Source organism: Heterocephalus glaber, unplaced genomic scaffold (genome assembly GCF_053883595.1).
Source record: "Heterocephalus glaber isolate CG9 unplaced genomic scaffold, H.glaber_assembly_v1.0 deba00001761, whole genome shotgun sequence".
NCBI lineage: Eukaryota > Metazoa > Chordata > Mammalia > Rodentia > Bathyergidae > Heterocephalus > Heterocephalus glaber.
Window position 1 is genome coordinate 1,424,697 of NW_028258458.1, and position 13,565 is coordinate 1,438,261.

The 13,565-nt window shown below is 54.9% G+C and overlaps 1 protein-coding gene across 1 annotated transcript; it reads left to right on the forward strand.

Annotated features, from left to right (window-relative positions):
• The first annotated feature begins 6,560 nt into the window (after positions 1-6,560).
• On the forward strand, positions 6,561-12,254 carry Pex11g (peroxisomal biogenesis factor 11 gamma). Its single transcript, XM_004865319.3, has 5 exons — positions 6,561-6,691; positions 8,125-8,313; positions 9,824-10,002; positions 11,204-11,266; positions 11,668-12,254. Exons 1-5 carry the CDS (start codon positions 6,632-6,634, stop codon positions 11,900-11,902), a joined length of 726 nt encoding a protein of 241 aa, XP_004865376.1. The 5' UTR covers positions 6,561-6,631; the 3' UTR covers positions 11,903-12,254.
• The last annotated feature ends 1,311 nt before the right edge of the window (positions 12,255-13,565 follow it).

Consider the following 13,565-nt stretch of genomic DNA (forward strand, 5'->3'; position numbering starts at 1 on the left):
CCCTGGCTTTGCACCCTGCCTCCCAAGGGCTCCATCGGCAGCACAGACTTTGGAAAGCAGCAGAAGGGCGCCATGAAGCAGGTGCTGGTGTCCAGTTTGCTGCTTTTCCAGTCTGCCTGTGCCTCTGCCTCCTCCACTGCCCAGCCAGGCTGGCCCGGTCTCCCCGAGTCCCTGCATCCCTTAATGGCATTCAGAAGCTTCCTTTTAAAAAGCTGGGCAGCATCATGCACGCCTGTAATCCTGGCATTCGAGAGGCTGAGGCAGGAAGATCTCTGGAAGTTCCATGCCAGCCTGGGCTAAGTAGTGAGACCCTGTCTCAAAAAACAACAGCTGGGGATTTAGCTCAGTGGTGCCGCTGCCTGCCTGGCAAGAGCAAGGTCCTGAGTTCCATCCCCGGTACCAAAAAAACAAACAACAACAAGCAATTTTTTTAAACACAAGGGAATTTGGGAAGTGATGACAACATCTCTGTCTTAATTGTTACAGTGGTCACACAACTGCATGACTTTGTTAAAACTCCTTGGCCTGGAGTGGGGGAGGGAAAGCAGGATGACTCATGAAACTAACAATGCTGAGTTCTGTTATGTGTGAATCAGAGCTCCGTAAAGCGAATTAAATTTGTGTGTGAGAGAGAGAGAGGCAGAGAGGGAGAGAGAGAGCGTTAGAGAGACTGATGATCAAGCCCAGGTGCTCTACCACTGAGCTACATCCCAGCCTTTTTTATATTTGAGACAGGGTCTCAATAAGTCTCTAAATTTCTCAGGCTGGGGTTGAACTTGAGACTCTCCTGCCTCAGCCTCTGGAGTAGCTGGAATGATGGGCCTGTACTGTCACAGCTGACTGGATTAAAATTTAGAGAATAAATGAAATAAAAATATGAGTGCTGAGGCTGATGCAGTTCATAATGCCTCAGTTCTGTCCCTCGGGTTGGGGCCTGGTCAGCTGCTCCTGGGGGTGTGATTGCACTTTTCAGCCAGCGCTGCCACCGCCCCCGCCCCCTGCTGCTGTTGCTGCTGCTGGGAAAGGGAATTTGGAAGGCGAATGTTGGATGCTAACAGGAAGCAGGAGAGAGGTCCTGCTGTTATGGAATCCCAATCATTTCTGGGAAGAAGTTGGAAGGAATGGAACACAGCTAGAGCCCGGCCGGGTAAGGGATTAGCGGCCGCTCCTTTTAGCCAGGAGCAGAGTAGGTCTGAGGCTGTCAGCTGCATTCCTGCTCGTGTTTGTCTCACCCCTGCTCAGCCGTGTGGATGCAGTGGGTTTTTTTCATCTCCCTCACTCACATTCGAGGAGTGGCCCTGTCCGACGCTGGCGTCTTGCGGAACTGTTCATGTGCAGCGGAAGGACCCTGGCTGGGCCGGGCCAGCACCCACACCACCAAGTCCAGGACTGTTCCTGAAGGTCAAGGTTGGCTCAAACCCAATGCTGGGTGCTGCAAGGTCTGGACAGAGCCTGCTGAACTCACTGCTGCACCTGGGGCCAGTTGGGGACAGCAGAGGCTCGAGAGAAGGGGTCGCCCACTCAGGCAGGAGCTGTCTCTGCATGCCTTGATCTTGGCTTGAATTTGGGGGGAGAAGGGTGCCCATAGAGCCCTGAACCCAAGTTGCAACAGGACCAAGCCCTGTTTGGATGTTAGGCTTAAATGTGGTGGTGCACACCTGTCATTCCAGCACTCTGGGAGGCTGAAGCAGGAGGATTCCAAGTTCCAGCCCAGCCTGGGCAACTTAACAATTTAGCGAGATCCTGTCTCAAGATAAAAAAGAGAAAAGGGCTAGGGGATGTAGCTCAGTGCAAAGGCCCCGGGTTCAGTTCCCAGTACCCCGCCCCCCCCAACACACAAACATCGCTTGGGATGCTGGGATGCTGTGGGGAAAGGGCCCAATCGCCAGGTGGCAAGAATGGTGACTGTCAGAGGAGGTGGCCGAGGGCTGAGAAGAAAAGTTGGATTCCAGGGATCTTGTGGGACAGGCGCCTGCATGCGGAGGGAAGACGCTGGCATGGTGTCGGGGATGTGTAGGGCCCTGGGTGGATGTCAGGGCTGTCCCTGAGACGGGAACACAAGGATGAGATATTGACATCAGTCTGGGGCCTGCTGAGTGCGAAAGGGCTTGTGGGATGTCCCGCGGTGAGGGGTGCTGGATTTGGGTTGCAGTCAGAGACTCCACTCGAGGGAGAAAGCTGATGCAGAAGTGGCTGTGGCATCCGTGATGCGTCAGGACAGAGGCCCCTGAACAAGCTTAGTATAAGCTGCTCCCCTTAGCGCTGTGTATAGGTACACACCTGTCATCCCAGCACTTGGGAGGCTGAGGCAGGAGGATGACCATGAGTTCAAGTCCAGCCTGGACTACATAGTGAGGGCCTGTCTCCAACAGAACAAACAACACCAAAGTCTACTCCCCTTAGCATGCGACACGTGGGTGGTTTTGCACATGCAACCTGGCTGGGCTTCCACGCAGTGACCAAGTGTCCATGGTAGAACACTCAGGACATGCCCAGGCCAGTGAACTTGGTCCCTAGATTGTCCCAGAGCATCTGGTCTGGGAGTTAAAGATATCGCAGGGCTTCCCACATGGCTGGACATTTAGGTTCTGGCCAAATCCCTGCTAGTTGGGCACCTGGGTTGTGTCAGGCCTGGCTGTTACCTTGGACAAGGTCTCCCAGGACGCTGTGGAGCAGGGAAAGAAACCTGCAGATGGGCCAGGGCCTGCAGGCAGTGACACTTAGCGGGAGCCTGTTCTGTGCCAAGTCACAGGGTCCGGCTTTGGACACCACGTGGTGGCATCACTGCCCCGCGAGCCTGGACTTCCTGCTGACAGGTGGGCTGCTGGATACACAAGCACGGTGCACAGTTATGTTTTCACAGCTGCACGGTTCGGGTGTGGGGGGCACGTAGTATGTGGACTGCAGGGTGCACTGGGCTTGATGGCTTGGTTGTGCGGGGCAGTGCTATTGGGATGTGTGTGGGGGTGCAGCCTAGCCAGAGGTTTTTAAGTCACTGGAGGGTCTGACCTTGGAAAGTAGCTCGTGTGGGGTTCCTTGGTAGGGCTTTTGCAAGACTGGGGGTGGAATCCAGGGTGCTCTATCACTGAGCTACATCTCAGCCCTTTGCATTTTTTATTTTGAGACAAGGTCTCACTATGTCACCCAGGTTGACCTTAAACTTGCGACCCTCCTGCCTCAGCCTCCTGAGTAGCTGAGATGACAGGTCTGCACCACCATGCCTGGCTGCAAAGGGGATGGAAGAAGCATGCCAGCCAGGCATAGTGGCTCATCCCAGTGCTCTGGGAGGCTGAGGGAGGAGAATCGCTGAGAGTTTGAGGCCAGCCTGAGTGAGTTCAAGGACCGCCTGAACTACATAGGGAGACCCTGTCTAAAAAAAAAAAAAAGGAATATTTTGCGAAAGGAAACCAGTCAACATCATGAGTCACTAAGGAAATATAAAACAAAACCACAATGGGATAGATACCACTTCACACACACTTGGCTGACTACAGTCACTTAGAGAGGAGGTCACAGGGATATGGAGAAGTCGAAACCCTTGTGCGTGGCTGGTGGGGACATAAAATAGTGCAGCCACTGTGGAAAACAGTTCAGCAGTTCCTCAAAAATTTAAACCTATACTCCATGACCCAGCAATTCCATTCCTGTACAACCCAAAGGAATTCAAAGTAGACTTAAACAAGCACATGCACATAAATGGGCATAGCACCTCTGTCACAATAGCCTGTATGCCCACCCACAGGTGACTGGCTAAACAAAATGTGGTCTAGCTGCCCAAGGGACTATTATTCAGCTACAAAAAAGGTATACAATTGTAGTACATGCTACAGTGAGGACGAATCTCAAAAGCATTATACTCAGTGAAAAAAGCCACACACATACAGTCACGGTTAGCTTTTCCTGACTGTAACAAAATACTAGAGATAATCGACTGATTAGGAGGAAGGGTGTGGGGTTTCTGGTTTCTGGGGTTGCAGTCCATGGTGTTGCTGCATGGTGGGAGGAGGTGATGGAGGACTTTTCGCCTCACAGCAGCCAGGAAGCAGAGTGAAACAGTGAGACACCAGAAGGGGCAAAGTCCCTATGTCCCCATTAAGGGTGACCCCAATGATCTCCACCCAGACCCCACCTCTTAACAATCCCACTGTGGTAGCTTAGTTTAGCTATAATGAATCGGCAGTTAGAAAAGCCTAAGCTAGGATCGGAGGGGAGGGTTAAGCAGCCGGTTAAACTTAGAAATGTGAAGGAAAATTAGCCCAGCCAGGTTAAGGACTAATGCAGGCAGCTAAGCCAGGCTTAGAGGGGCAAAGGATAAAAGGCTGGGCTGAAAACAGGGACAGGAAGAGACCTCCTGGGCAGAATGTGCCAAGCTAGACTTCACAGCAGCTTCTCCCTCCCTCCCTCCAGACCCGCAGAGAACCAACATGCAAGACAATCCATTTCCATTTTACACTGTTTTGAACCCATCTCCTTTAGAGCAAGCCCCCTCGATCTACCTGTCTATGGAAGGCCAAGGCAAAGAAGCCAGCTGGACTTCTATTCGGAACCTCCGAGATGGGGCACCCAGCCCACAAGGGTCATCCATTTATATGAAATAATCAAGAAAGGTAAATACACAGAGAGAAAGCAGACTAGGGGAGGGGAGAGGGAGGGGTCAGATGCTTGCTTCCTGGGCACAGAGCAGAGGGAAGAAAAACAGTTTCCCTTCTACCCTTAGTTCTTAGCTCAGATAAGATCCTTATAACCGAAGAATTGAGAGAAAAACATTCATGAACAGATGTGGCTCATGTGTACTTGGGTGATGTCCAGAGAAGTGAGTAATGGGATCAAATTCCGGCCTAGATAGCATCTTCCACCCAGAACATTTTTAGTGCAGTGAGAAGACAGGAGGACTTTGAGTCTCCATGGGTGGCAATTACAGGAAGGCAGATAAATGGTAAAGTGCTGGGTGTGGTAGTGCACACACCTGTAATCCCAGCTCTCAGGAGGTTGAGGCAGGAGGATCACTGTGAGTTCGAGGCCAGCCGGGGCTACATAATGAGACTCTGTCTCAAAGAACCAAACCAAAAAGAAACAAAGAGCTTTTTCTATGTGCTCCACCTTCAGTTCAAAATAACCCTTATGCCAAGGTGGCATATTTTGTGTTGGCATACTCTGGTCTCCTATAGGTCTTCTTAGAGGTGACAAAATGCTTTGAAACTAGTAAGGGGCGAAGATTGCCCAATATGTGAATGCACTAAATAGCTCCCGGACTGTACATTTTTAAATGGTGGTTTCAGCCAGGAGTGATGGCAAACACTTGTGATCCCAGCACTCTGGGAGGCTGAGGCAGGAGGATCACACGTTTGAGCCTAGCCTGGGCAATATGGTGAGGCTGTTTCAAAATAAAAAACGAAAAAGGGGTAGGGATGTAGCTCAGTGCAAAGGCCTTGGGTACAATCTCCAGTACTTAAAAAAAAAGATTAATTTCATGTTATATGATATATCTCAATTTTAAAAAGAAGAGGGAATGGGTGTTAACTTTTGGAAAATTTTGATGTCTTTGATGAGATAATCCATGTATACTGCACAAAATTCAAAGGTCTCAAAATGCCATAAAGGCGAAAAGTTAACCAGTCACCCTACTAACCCTCCCTGGAGCAATTCTGGTCACCAGATTCTTCTTTATTCTTGTTGAATGACCTAAGTATGTTCATAACATCTAAAGTTAACTTACAACCTAATATTATGATGATCATACATACTATAAACATAATGGAGGAAGGGTAAAGGAGAGCAATTAGAAAAAGAAATCCCTCTTTGAGCCTTTGTGACAGGTTACTTGGGACACATGCAAAAGAATACATATATATTACACATATAATACATACAAATTTATATACGTGTATAACATATATGCACAAGTACATATATACATATATTACATACGTCACACACACACACACGCGCGCACACACACAAAGCTGGTCGTGATTGTACAAGCTTGTAATCCAGGACTCTGGGAGGCTTAGGCAGGAGGATTACAGGTTCTAGCCTAGCCTAGGTAACTTGGCCGTTTAGCGAGATCCTGTCTCAAAATAAAAACTAAACACAAGTCTGGAGATGTAGCCCAGCGGGAAGGCCCTCGGCTCAATCCCCAGTACCAACACAAAGAAGTATATAAATAAACACATATACCCACACATATTCACATACACACAGATATATAACGCATTTGAAGGACTGTATTTTTTGTTTCATTTCTGAGGACTGAAGCCAGGGCTTCACGCTTGCTGTGCAAACGCTCCACCCCTGAGCCTGGCCCCCAGCTCCAGGTCCGGATATCTAGCGATACAGCGTGGGTATATGGTCAACTCTGACATATTTTCATGTTGCTTAATCCGCCTCGGCGCAATTGCAGCAAGCTCCCAGGGTCATCCGGGCCCCGAAGGCTGGCCGCGCACCCACGTGAGCGCCTCAAATTTGCAAACTCGCCTGCTACCTGCACGAACAAAGAGCTGCTTCGGGGACAAAGGGCGCTCTGAGCGCCTGCGCAGAGCTCGCGCGAGCCTCGCGCCTCTTCCCGAAACGGCCTGGTCCCGCCCCCAGGCGCGGCGCGCAGACGTCCTGGTGACGTCACGGCGGAGTCGCCATGGCGGTAGTGAGCAACCTGGCTTCGGCGCTGGAGTCATACAGGGGTCGGGACCGCCTGGTGAGGCTGGGGCCGAGCGGGGCCGGCGTCCTGGAATTCGCTCAGACCTCAGAGACGAGGAAGCGGAGGCCAGAGAGGGGCGGTGTCGCTCAGGATCCCCCATCGCCGGGGCTCTGCCCAAGCTGGGCTCCAAGTCCATCCCGCTTAGGTTGTTCCTCATGCCCAGCCCGGCTGGATTTCCACTTCCTGACCAGATCTCCGTGCTTGACAGTTAGAATCTGACCAAGTTGCTCCCTGGGTTCCCAACACTGTCACATAGGTGGATTTAGGATGTTACAGGGCTCCCCTTAGGGCTGGACATTTAAGTTCTGCCAAATCCCCTGCAGTTGAGCATGAAGGTTGGTCCATTCAGGTCCCTGAGGTTGGACTCTTAACATGTCCTGACTAGTTCTTTGCCAGTGCGCATGTAAGTTGTACCTGGGAACGTGTGTATGCACACGTGCGCCTTGGTGGTCAGGCATTTAGGGTCCAGCCAAATCCCCTATGATTGAGCATTCAGGTTTTCACACCCTCAACTTAAATTAGACATTTAAATTGCAGTGTTTTACCATCACAGTGGATCTGGAAAGGGTTACATGTAACAGAATATATAAAATAACAGAAGCAGTTTTTGAGGAGCAGATGAAAAATGGAAGCTAGAAGGGAGTTGAACCTGACCCATTTCACAATGCTCTGATGACCCTTTCACTGGGTTCCTTTTCATGAAAGCCATTCAAACAAATTGCTACTTTGTCTGGTGGAGTGAAGCTGGATCCCCTGCTCTCAGCCTGCAGCCCAGCTAAGGGTTTTGGCTTAAGTAGGTTGATGCAAATCTGCATTTCCACCTCCTCCTCTGGCCTGAGCCAGGACTCTCACTGCACCCTTTGGACAATGATGTCATGTTCCCCATTTGTCCCACCTGCAAGTGCTTTTTTTTTTTTTGGTACCGGGGATCGAACTCAGGTCTTGGCACTTGCGCAGCAGGTGGTGAAACCACTGAGCTAAATCCCCGGCCCCAATTTTTTTTTTTTTTCTTTTAGTACCGGGGATGGAACTCGGTCCTTGCGCTTGCAAGGCAGGCGCCGGAACCACTGAGCTAAATTCCCCGGGCCATGCAAGTGCTTTCATTTATTTATTGCAGTACTGGGTATTGAACCTAGGGCTTTTGCACTGAGCTCGTCCTCAACCTTTTTTATTTTTTCTTTTGAGACAGGGTCTCACTAAGTCCCTAAGTTATCCAGGCTGGGCTTGAACTTTGCTATCCTCCTGCCTCAGCCTCCCAGAATATTGGGATCCCAGGCATGCACCAGTGCACCCAGCTTGCAAAAACACCTTTTTAAACTTCCAGCTTTTTTTTGAAGCTTGTTGATTTAGAATCTCCTGCACATTCAACCAGGACAGGGGTGATCCAGCTTATTCAGGAAGAGCTGTTGACTGCTTCTGGTTTCCCACAGATCCGAATGCTGGGGTACTGCTGCCAGCTGGTTGGTGGGGTCCTGCTCCAACAAGGTCCTGCCAGGTCGGAGGTGGGGACGCGCCTGCTGGTGGTGTCGGCCCAGCTGAGCCACTGCAGGACTGTCCTTCGACTCTTTGATGACCTGGCCATGTTTCTGTACACAAAGCAGTATGGCCTGGGGACAGAGGTAACGGGGTGTGTGGGGTGTAGGGAGAGGGGTGCAGACCTCAGGAGGCCTTGGGCTTCAGCCTTGATTGGTCCCTGTTTTATGGGCTTATCCCAAAGTGCTCCCTGTTGGACAATTTATTATCTTTTTTTTTTTTTGGTACCGGGGATCAAACTTGGGTCCTTGCGCTTGCGCAGCAGGTGGCGAAACCACTGAGCTAAATCCCCAGCCCCGTTGTTTCATTTTTGAGACAAGGTCTCTCTAGGTACTTCAGGATGCCCTTGAACTCTCTATGTTGGCCAGGCTGGCGTTGGACTCAGGGCAAATCTCCTGCCTCAGCCTCCCAGGCATGCACCAACATAGCTGGCCTTGGCCCCTTTGTTTGTGTTTTGGTACTGGGGATTGAACTCAGGACCCAGCGCCACGGAGCCACATCCCTGGCCCAGACCTCTTCATTCTTTTTTTCTTTTTTTTGTACCGGGAATCCAACTTGGGACCTTGCGCCTTTGGGGCAGGCGGTGGAACCACTGAGCTAAATCCCCGGCCCAGGCCCCTTCATTCTCGATGGCCCTATAGTGCACCACCACATTAACAGATGGTGATCTAACTGGCCCTGTGGGTGGACGTTAGCGCATTCCTAATGTTTTGCTGCTATGAGGGTTGGGCAGGGAGTAGCCTGGTGCCTGCTTCACTGCACATGATCTCTGCAATGTTGCCCATGTGACGGCAGAGGTATGGGGCCCTGAGAGGGGTGGGGGAGGCGGGAAGCCAGGCCTCAGGGCGCCTTGGGCCCTGCCTTGCTGGGTAGAGGGAGTTGTAGAACTTGGGGCAGAGGCCGGGTGGGGGGTGGGGTGGCTCAGGGCACCAGGCCTTGGGTTTGATCTCCAGCACTGCAGAAACAAACAAACAATAAAAGGGAAGAAGAGGACTTGGGCAGATGTGCCAGGCACTGTGCAGGACCAAGAGCTCACGTGCACTCTGGCTCAGCTGCCTGGGACCCTGTCCCTGCCAAAGGCAGGCGGCTTCCCTAAATGCCTGCCTGCCAGTCTGGAATTCATGTCTGCGGCTTCTCCTGGGCCGGGGAGGGACACGAGCTGTGCACTGTTGGGGCAGCCGGTGTCCTCACCCCACCCGGCTGGGTCCCTCTCTGCAGAGCCCCCTGAGACCTGTGTTTGGGAACTGGAAGCTGCCCAGAAGGAAGGCAGTGTCCCAGCATGGTCATACATGGGAATCTCGATCAGGGAACCGGTGCCCAGCCCAGACCTGGGGAGGCAGAACCTCTCTGGCTGGTGCCAGGCCATGGGGTCTTGAGACCTGCCACTGTGTCCCACGGGTGTGGAAAGCAGAAGTTAGGCTGGGTGGGACTCCGGCCCAGCAGGCTTTCCTTACTGCAGTGTCAGCCTGCCAGGCCGGGACATGGCCCCGGGACAGTGTGTGTGTGGGGGGGTCTCGCCGCCGCCTGGTGTGGCTGCAGTCTTAACGGGGCAGTGGGGAGCTCTGACTGCAGCCCCTCCCTCTCCCGGCCCTGCAGGAGGAGGACGCCTTGGTGCGCTGCCTGTCGGTGCTGGGCAACATGGCCGACCAGCTCTACTACCCCTGTGAGCACATCGCCTGGGCCGCCGACGCCCAGGTCCTGCACGTGGACTCTACCCGGTGGTGGACGCTGAGCACAGCTCTCTGGGGCCTCTCCTTGCTCCTGGGGGCGGCCAGGTGAGTGACCTCACAGAGGCTGCAGGCTGGGCAGGATGCGGACGCCTCTTGAGTTCCCTCCCCCACCCCCTCCCCTCCCCACCCCTCCCCCTCCCCTCCCCGCCCCCTCCTGTCGTGCATGCGTGACCCTGCTGTTTGTTTCCGGTAACTTTTGTAATAACCACACACTTGGGACCTTTAAACAGCCCAGATTTATCATCTTTTGGAAGGTTATATTATTTACAGTCCTGAAAATCTGAAACAGGCCTGCAGGTGTGTACAGGGCAGGTCCACCTTGGAGGCTCCGGGAAAAAATCTGGGTCTTGCCTGCCCCAGCTCTTAGCAGTACCCTCGGCTCATGGCCCCTCATGTTTGCAGCAGTCCTCCTGCCTCAGCCTCCTGAATGCCGGGATGACAGGCATGCCACCATCCCCGGCTTCCTTCCCCCATCTGCAGAGCCAGGAGCACAGTGTCTGCCAGTCTCTGACTGGAGCGCCTGCCTCCCTCCTGTGAGGACCCTGTGTGACACTGGCCCCAGACCATCCACAGTCATCTTCCATCGCCGTGACCTTCACTGTGTCCCTCTGGCCACGCACATCGGGGACCACAGCAGGGTCAGGTCCCGGGAGGGTTAGGGTGTGGGCATCTTGGGGAGGGGCCATGATTCTGCAGAGCAGGCCCGAGAAGAAGTAACTGCAGGGCCAGGAGGGAAGCAGCTGGTGTGGCGGCCTTGCCCTGGCTCCCCAGCACCTGCTTACCTTTTGTCAGCAGAGCCCTCAGAGGAAACAACCAGCCGATTCCCAAAACTAGCTCCTAGCACTTCCCAGCCATGGTGTCTTCCCCAACGTCTGCTGAGAAGCCTCCCCAACCTCTTAGAGGGAGGCTGTGCATCTTTGGTTCTGGGGACAGCGTCCATGTCCGCTGTGGCCCTCGACCTCGGAGGTCCCCTCCAGGTGGCTGTGCCTGTCACGAAGCCTGCCCTGTCTCTCCAGCCCTTGCCTTTCCTGTGTGCCCAGGGATGTCAGGGCAGGTGCCTGGGGCTGCTCATCCTCCGAGCCTGTCCATGACGCGGCCTGGGCAGCTCAGGTCTGTCAATCTGAGTTCCTGAGCTTTCAAGGCGCAGCTGGGCCTGGGGCTCAGAGAGGGTGCAGGACCCTCGGGGGCGGGGAAGGGAGGCCTTGGGGAGCTGGTGTCCCCATCCCCATGGTCTCTGGTGTTGCAGGTCCCTGTGGATGGTGCTGAAGCTGAGGCAGAGGCTACAAGGCCCCACAGCTGCCTTCACCAGGTGCAGTGTCTGGGCTGGGCCAGGGAGGTCCCGGGAGGGCTCACGGTAATGACCCAGCTGCGTCCCCTCAGCCCCGAGCATGTTTGCACGGGGTCATGGGCTTCACCTTGGGCTCGGGGTGGGATGAAATACTTTTTACGGATGGGGAAACTGAGGGTTGCTAGCGCAGGGACTCCTGGGGAGCCTTCATGGGCGTGCCCTGGCAGGCAGGGTCGTCTAAGGAGGAGCCTGTGTCCTGAGGACAGTGGCCTTTGTCCCTGTCATGTCCTGTGCAAACCCAGCCCCCACCCCATGCCCTGCCCGTCTCGGGGAGTCTGGAGGACAGAGGGGTGGACTGGAGGCTGTGGGCTCCTCTGGGGCCAAGCGGAGGGCTGTCCTCAGTCCCCACTGTCCTCTTACAGCCGGCTGCCCCGGAGCAAGCGGAGGGCCATGGAGGCGCAGATTCGGTCGGAGGTGCTGACGCTGCTCAGCAACCTGGCTGACCTGGCCAACGCTGTGCACTGGCTGCCCCCGGGCATGCTGTGGGCCGGCTGCTTCCCCCCGTGGCTGGTGGGCCTCATGGGCACCATCTCCTCCCTGCTCAGCCTCTACCAGGTGGCCCAGGTCGGTGGCCAGGCCAAGGCTGACAGCTCCTGACGCAGTCTGCGGAGCAGGAGGCCACAGCCGGGCCCCGACCGAGGGTCCTTCCCACTGGGCTGGAGTCACCGGGCCAGGGGCTGCATCTTTACCTGAGCAGCCCTGTGCCAGCCGGAGATGAGACGGGTGGGAAGAGGGGCTGGTGGGAGTGCGCCAGGGGTGAGGAGTGTACCCCTCGGGCCTTCTGGGGAGTGCCCTGGGGCTGCGGAGCCAGAGCCCAGGCGGACCTTGCAAGGAACGTCCCCGTCCCTGCATCTGTATCCTCTGGCTGGCAGGGGAACATGGGACACACGTCTGCCTCCCGCTGGGCCTGGAGAGAGCTAAGGGAATCAATTAAATATCCTGGTGCTGGTGCCTGTGCAGCGTGACGTCATTACACTGGTGGTACCGGGGCCCTGGATGCCACAATCAGAAGCCCCCCTCCCAGGCTGCCTTCCCTGACCCCCCAGCAGCTTCTCCATCCCACTCGGGCACTGCCCCGGCCCGAGCCCTCAGCCCTGGAGGGTCACTGTCCACACCCAGCTCCCCCTGGGCACAGGGCCAGTGCTGGCCTCGCTCGCTCATCCCCTGCAGCAGCGTGTGCCTTTGGAGCCAGCGCTGCTGACAGAGTGCGGTGCCACTGAGCATTTCGTGGACGCGGGCTGGGCCGAGCCACACACGTTGGCATCTCTGAAGACTCCCGTGGCTCCTGTGTCCCATCACAGTGCAGTGGGTCGGGACATGCTTGCCTAGGTGTATGTGGCTGCAGGCCGGTGGCAGGGGATGATGCCTAGCAGGGAAGATGTGGCATAACTGCCTCTGGCCTCGAGTGACACCAGCCACAGTTTTGCTTCACGGGGAGACATCTGGTGGCCGTGGCTGCTGGGGCTGCCCTTGGTGACGGTGCCATAGGGAATCCCCCAGCCCCAGCTGGCCCGGAGCGTCTAGTCCTTCCCAGATCAGAGCGGGCCACGCTGTCACCTCCCCGCAGGCCTCAGCAGGGCCCCCTGCTCCCAAGGGCACCAGTGAGACAGGGTGGGGACCTCGACAGTGAATGCCTGTGGGAAGCCCCGTGGGCACCTGGTCTGGTACCAGGAGGAGGGGCCACCACCTGAGGGCTGGAAGGGCTAGGGCAGCAAACACATACACGGTGCTTCCAGAAAAGGAGGCCACCTCCCACCGCATGCCAGCTGACCAGTAGCTCTGTGTGTTTTTAATGCTGGGGACTGAACCCAGGAGCGCTCTACCACTGAATTACATCCCCAGCCCAGCTTCTGAGACAGAATCTCCCTAAGTTACCCAGGTGGGAACCAGATGTGATCCTCCTGCCTCAGCCTCCCTGATGCAGTTCCAAGACTGCAGTTATATGCCCCATGCCTGGCTTCTTTGTGGTTGTTTTTTTAAAGTTTTTCTTTTAGTGCTGGGGATTGAACCCAGGGCATCACACAGGCTAAGTTTGTGCTCTGGAACTGGCACCCCAGCCCTTGAAAGGTGGATTGAAATACAGTCCACTTACCACACACCTTAACCTGCTTAAGGCTAGGAGTCAGTGGTGTTTGGCGTATCCAGCCCTGCTGCTGTCACACAGCCCCTGTCCACCACTGCCCACAGTGACCAGAGCGCCTCGGTCTGTATGCTGTTCCGTCCTGGCTCGGTGGGCCCCTCCCCGCCCCTACCTGGGTCC

Bases quoted from the DNA above. Each gene is read 5' to 3' on its own strand.
- Pex11g (XM_004865319.3), top strand. From the start codon at position 6,632: ATGGCGGTAGTGAGCAACCTGGCTTCGGCGCTGGAGTCATACAGGGGT. The intron at 6,692-8,124 runs GTGAGGCTGGGG...GGTTTCCCACAG, and splicing joins ACAGGGGTCGGGACCGCCTG to ATCCGAATGCTGGGGTACTG. The intron at 8,314-9,823 runs GTAACGGGGTGT...CCGGCCCTGCAG, and splicing joins AGTATGGCCTGGGGACAGAG to GAGGAGGACGCCTTGGTGCG.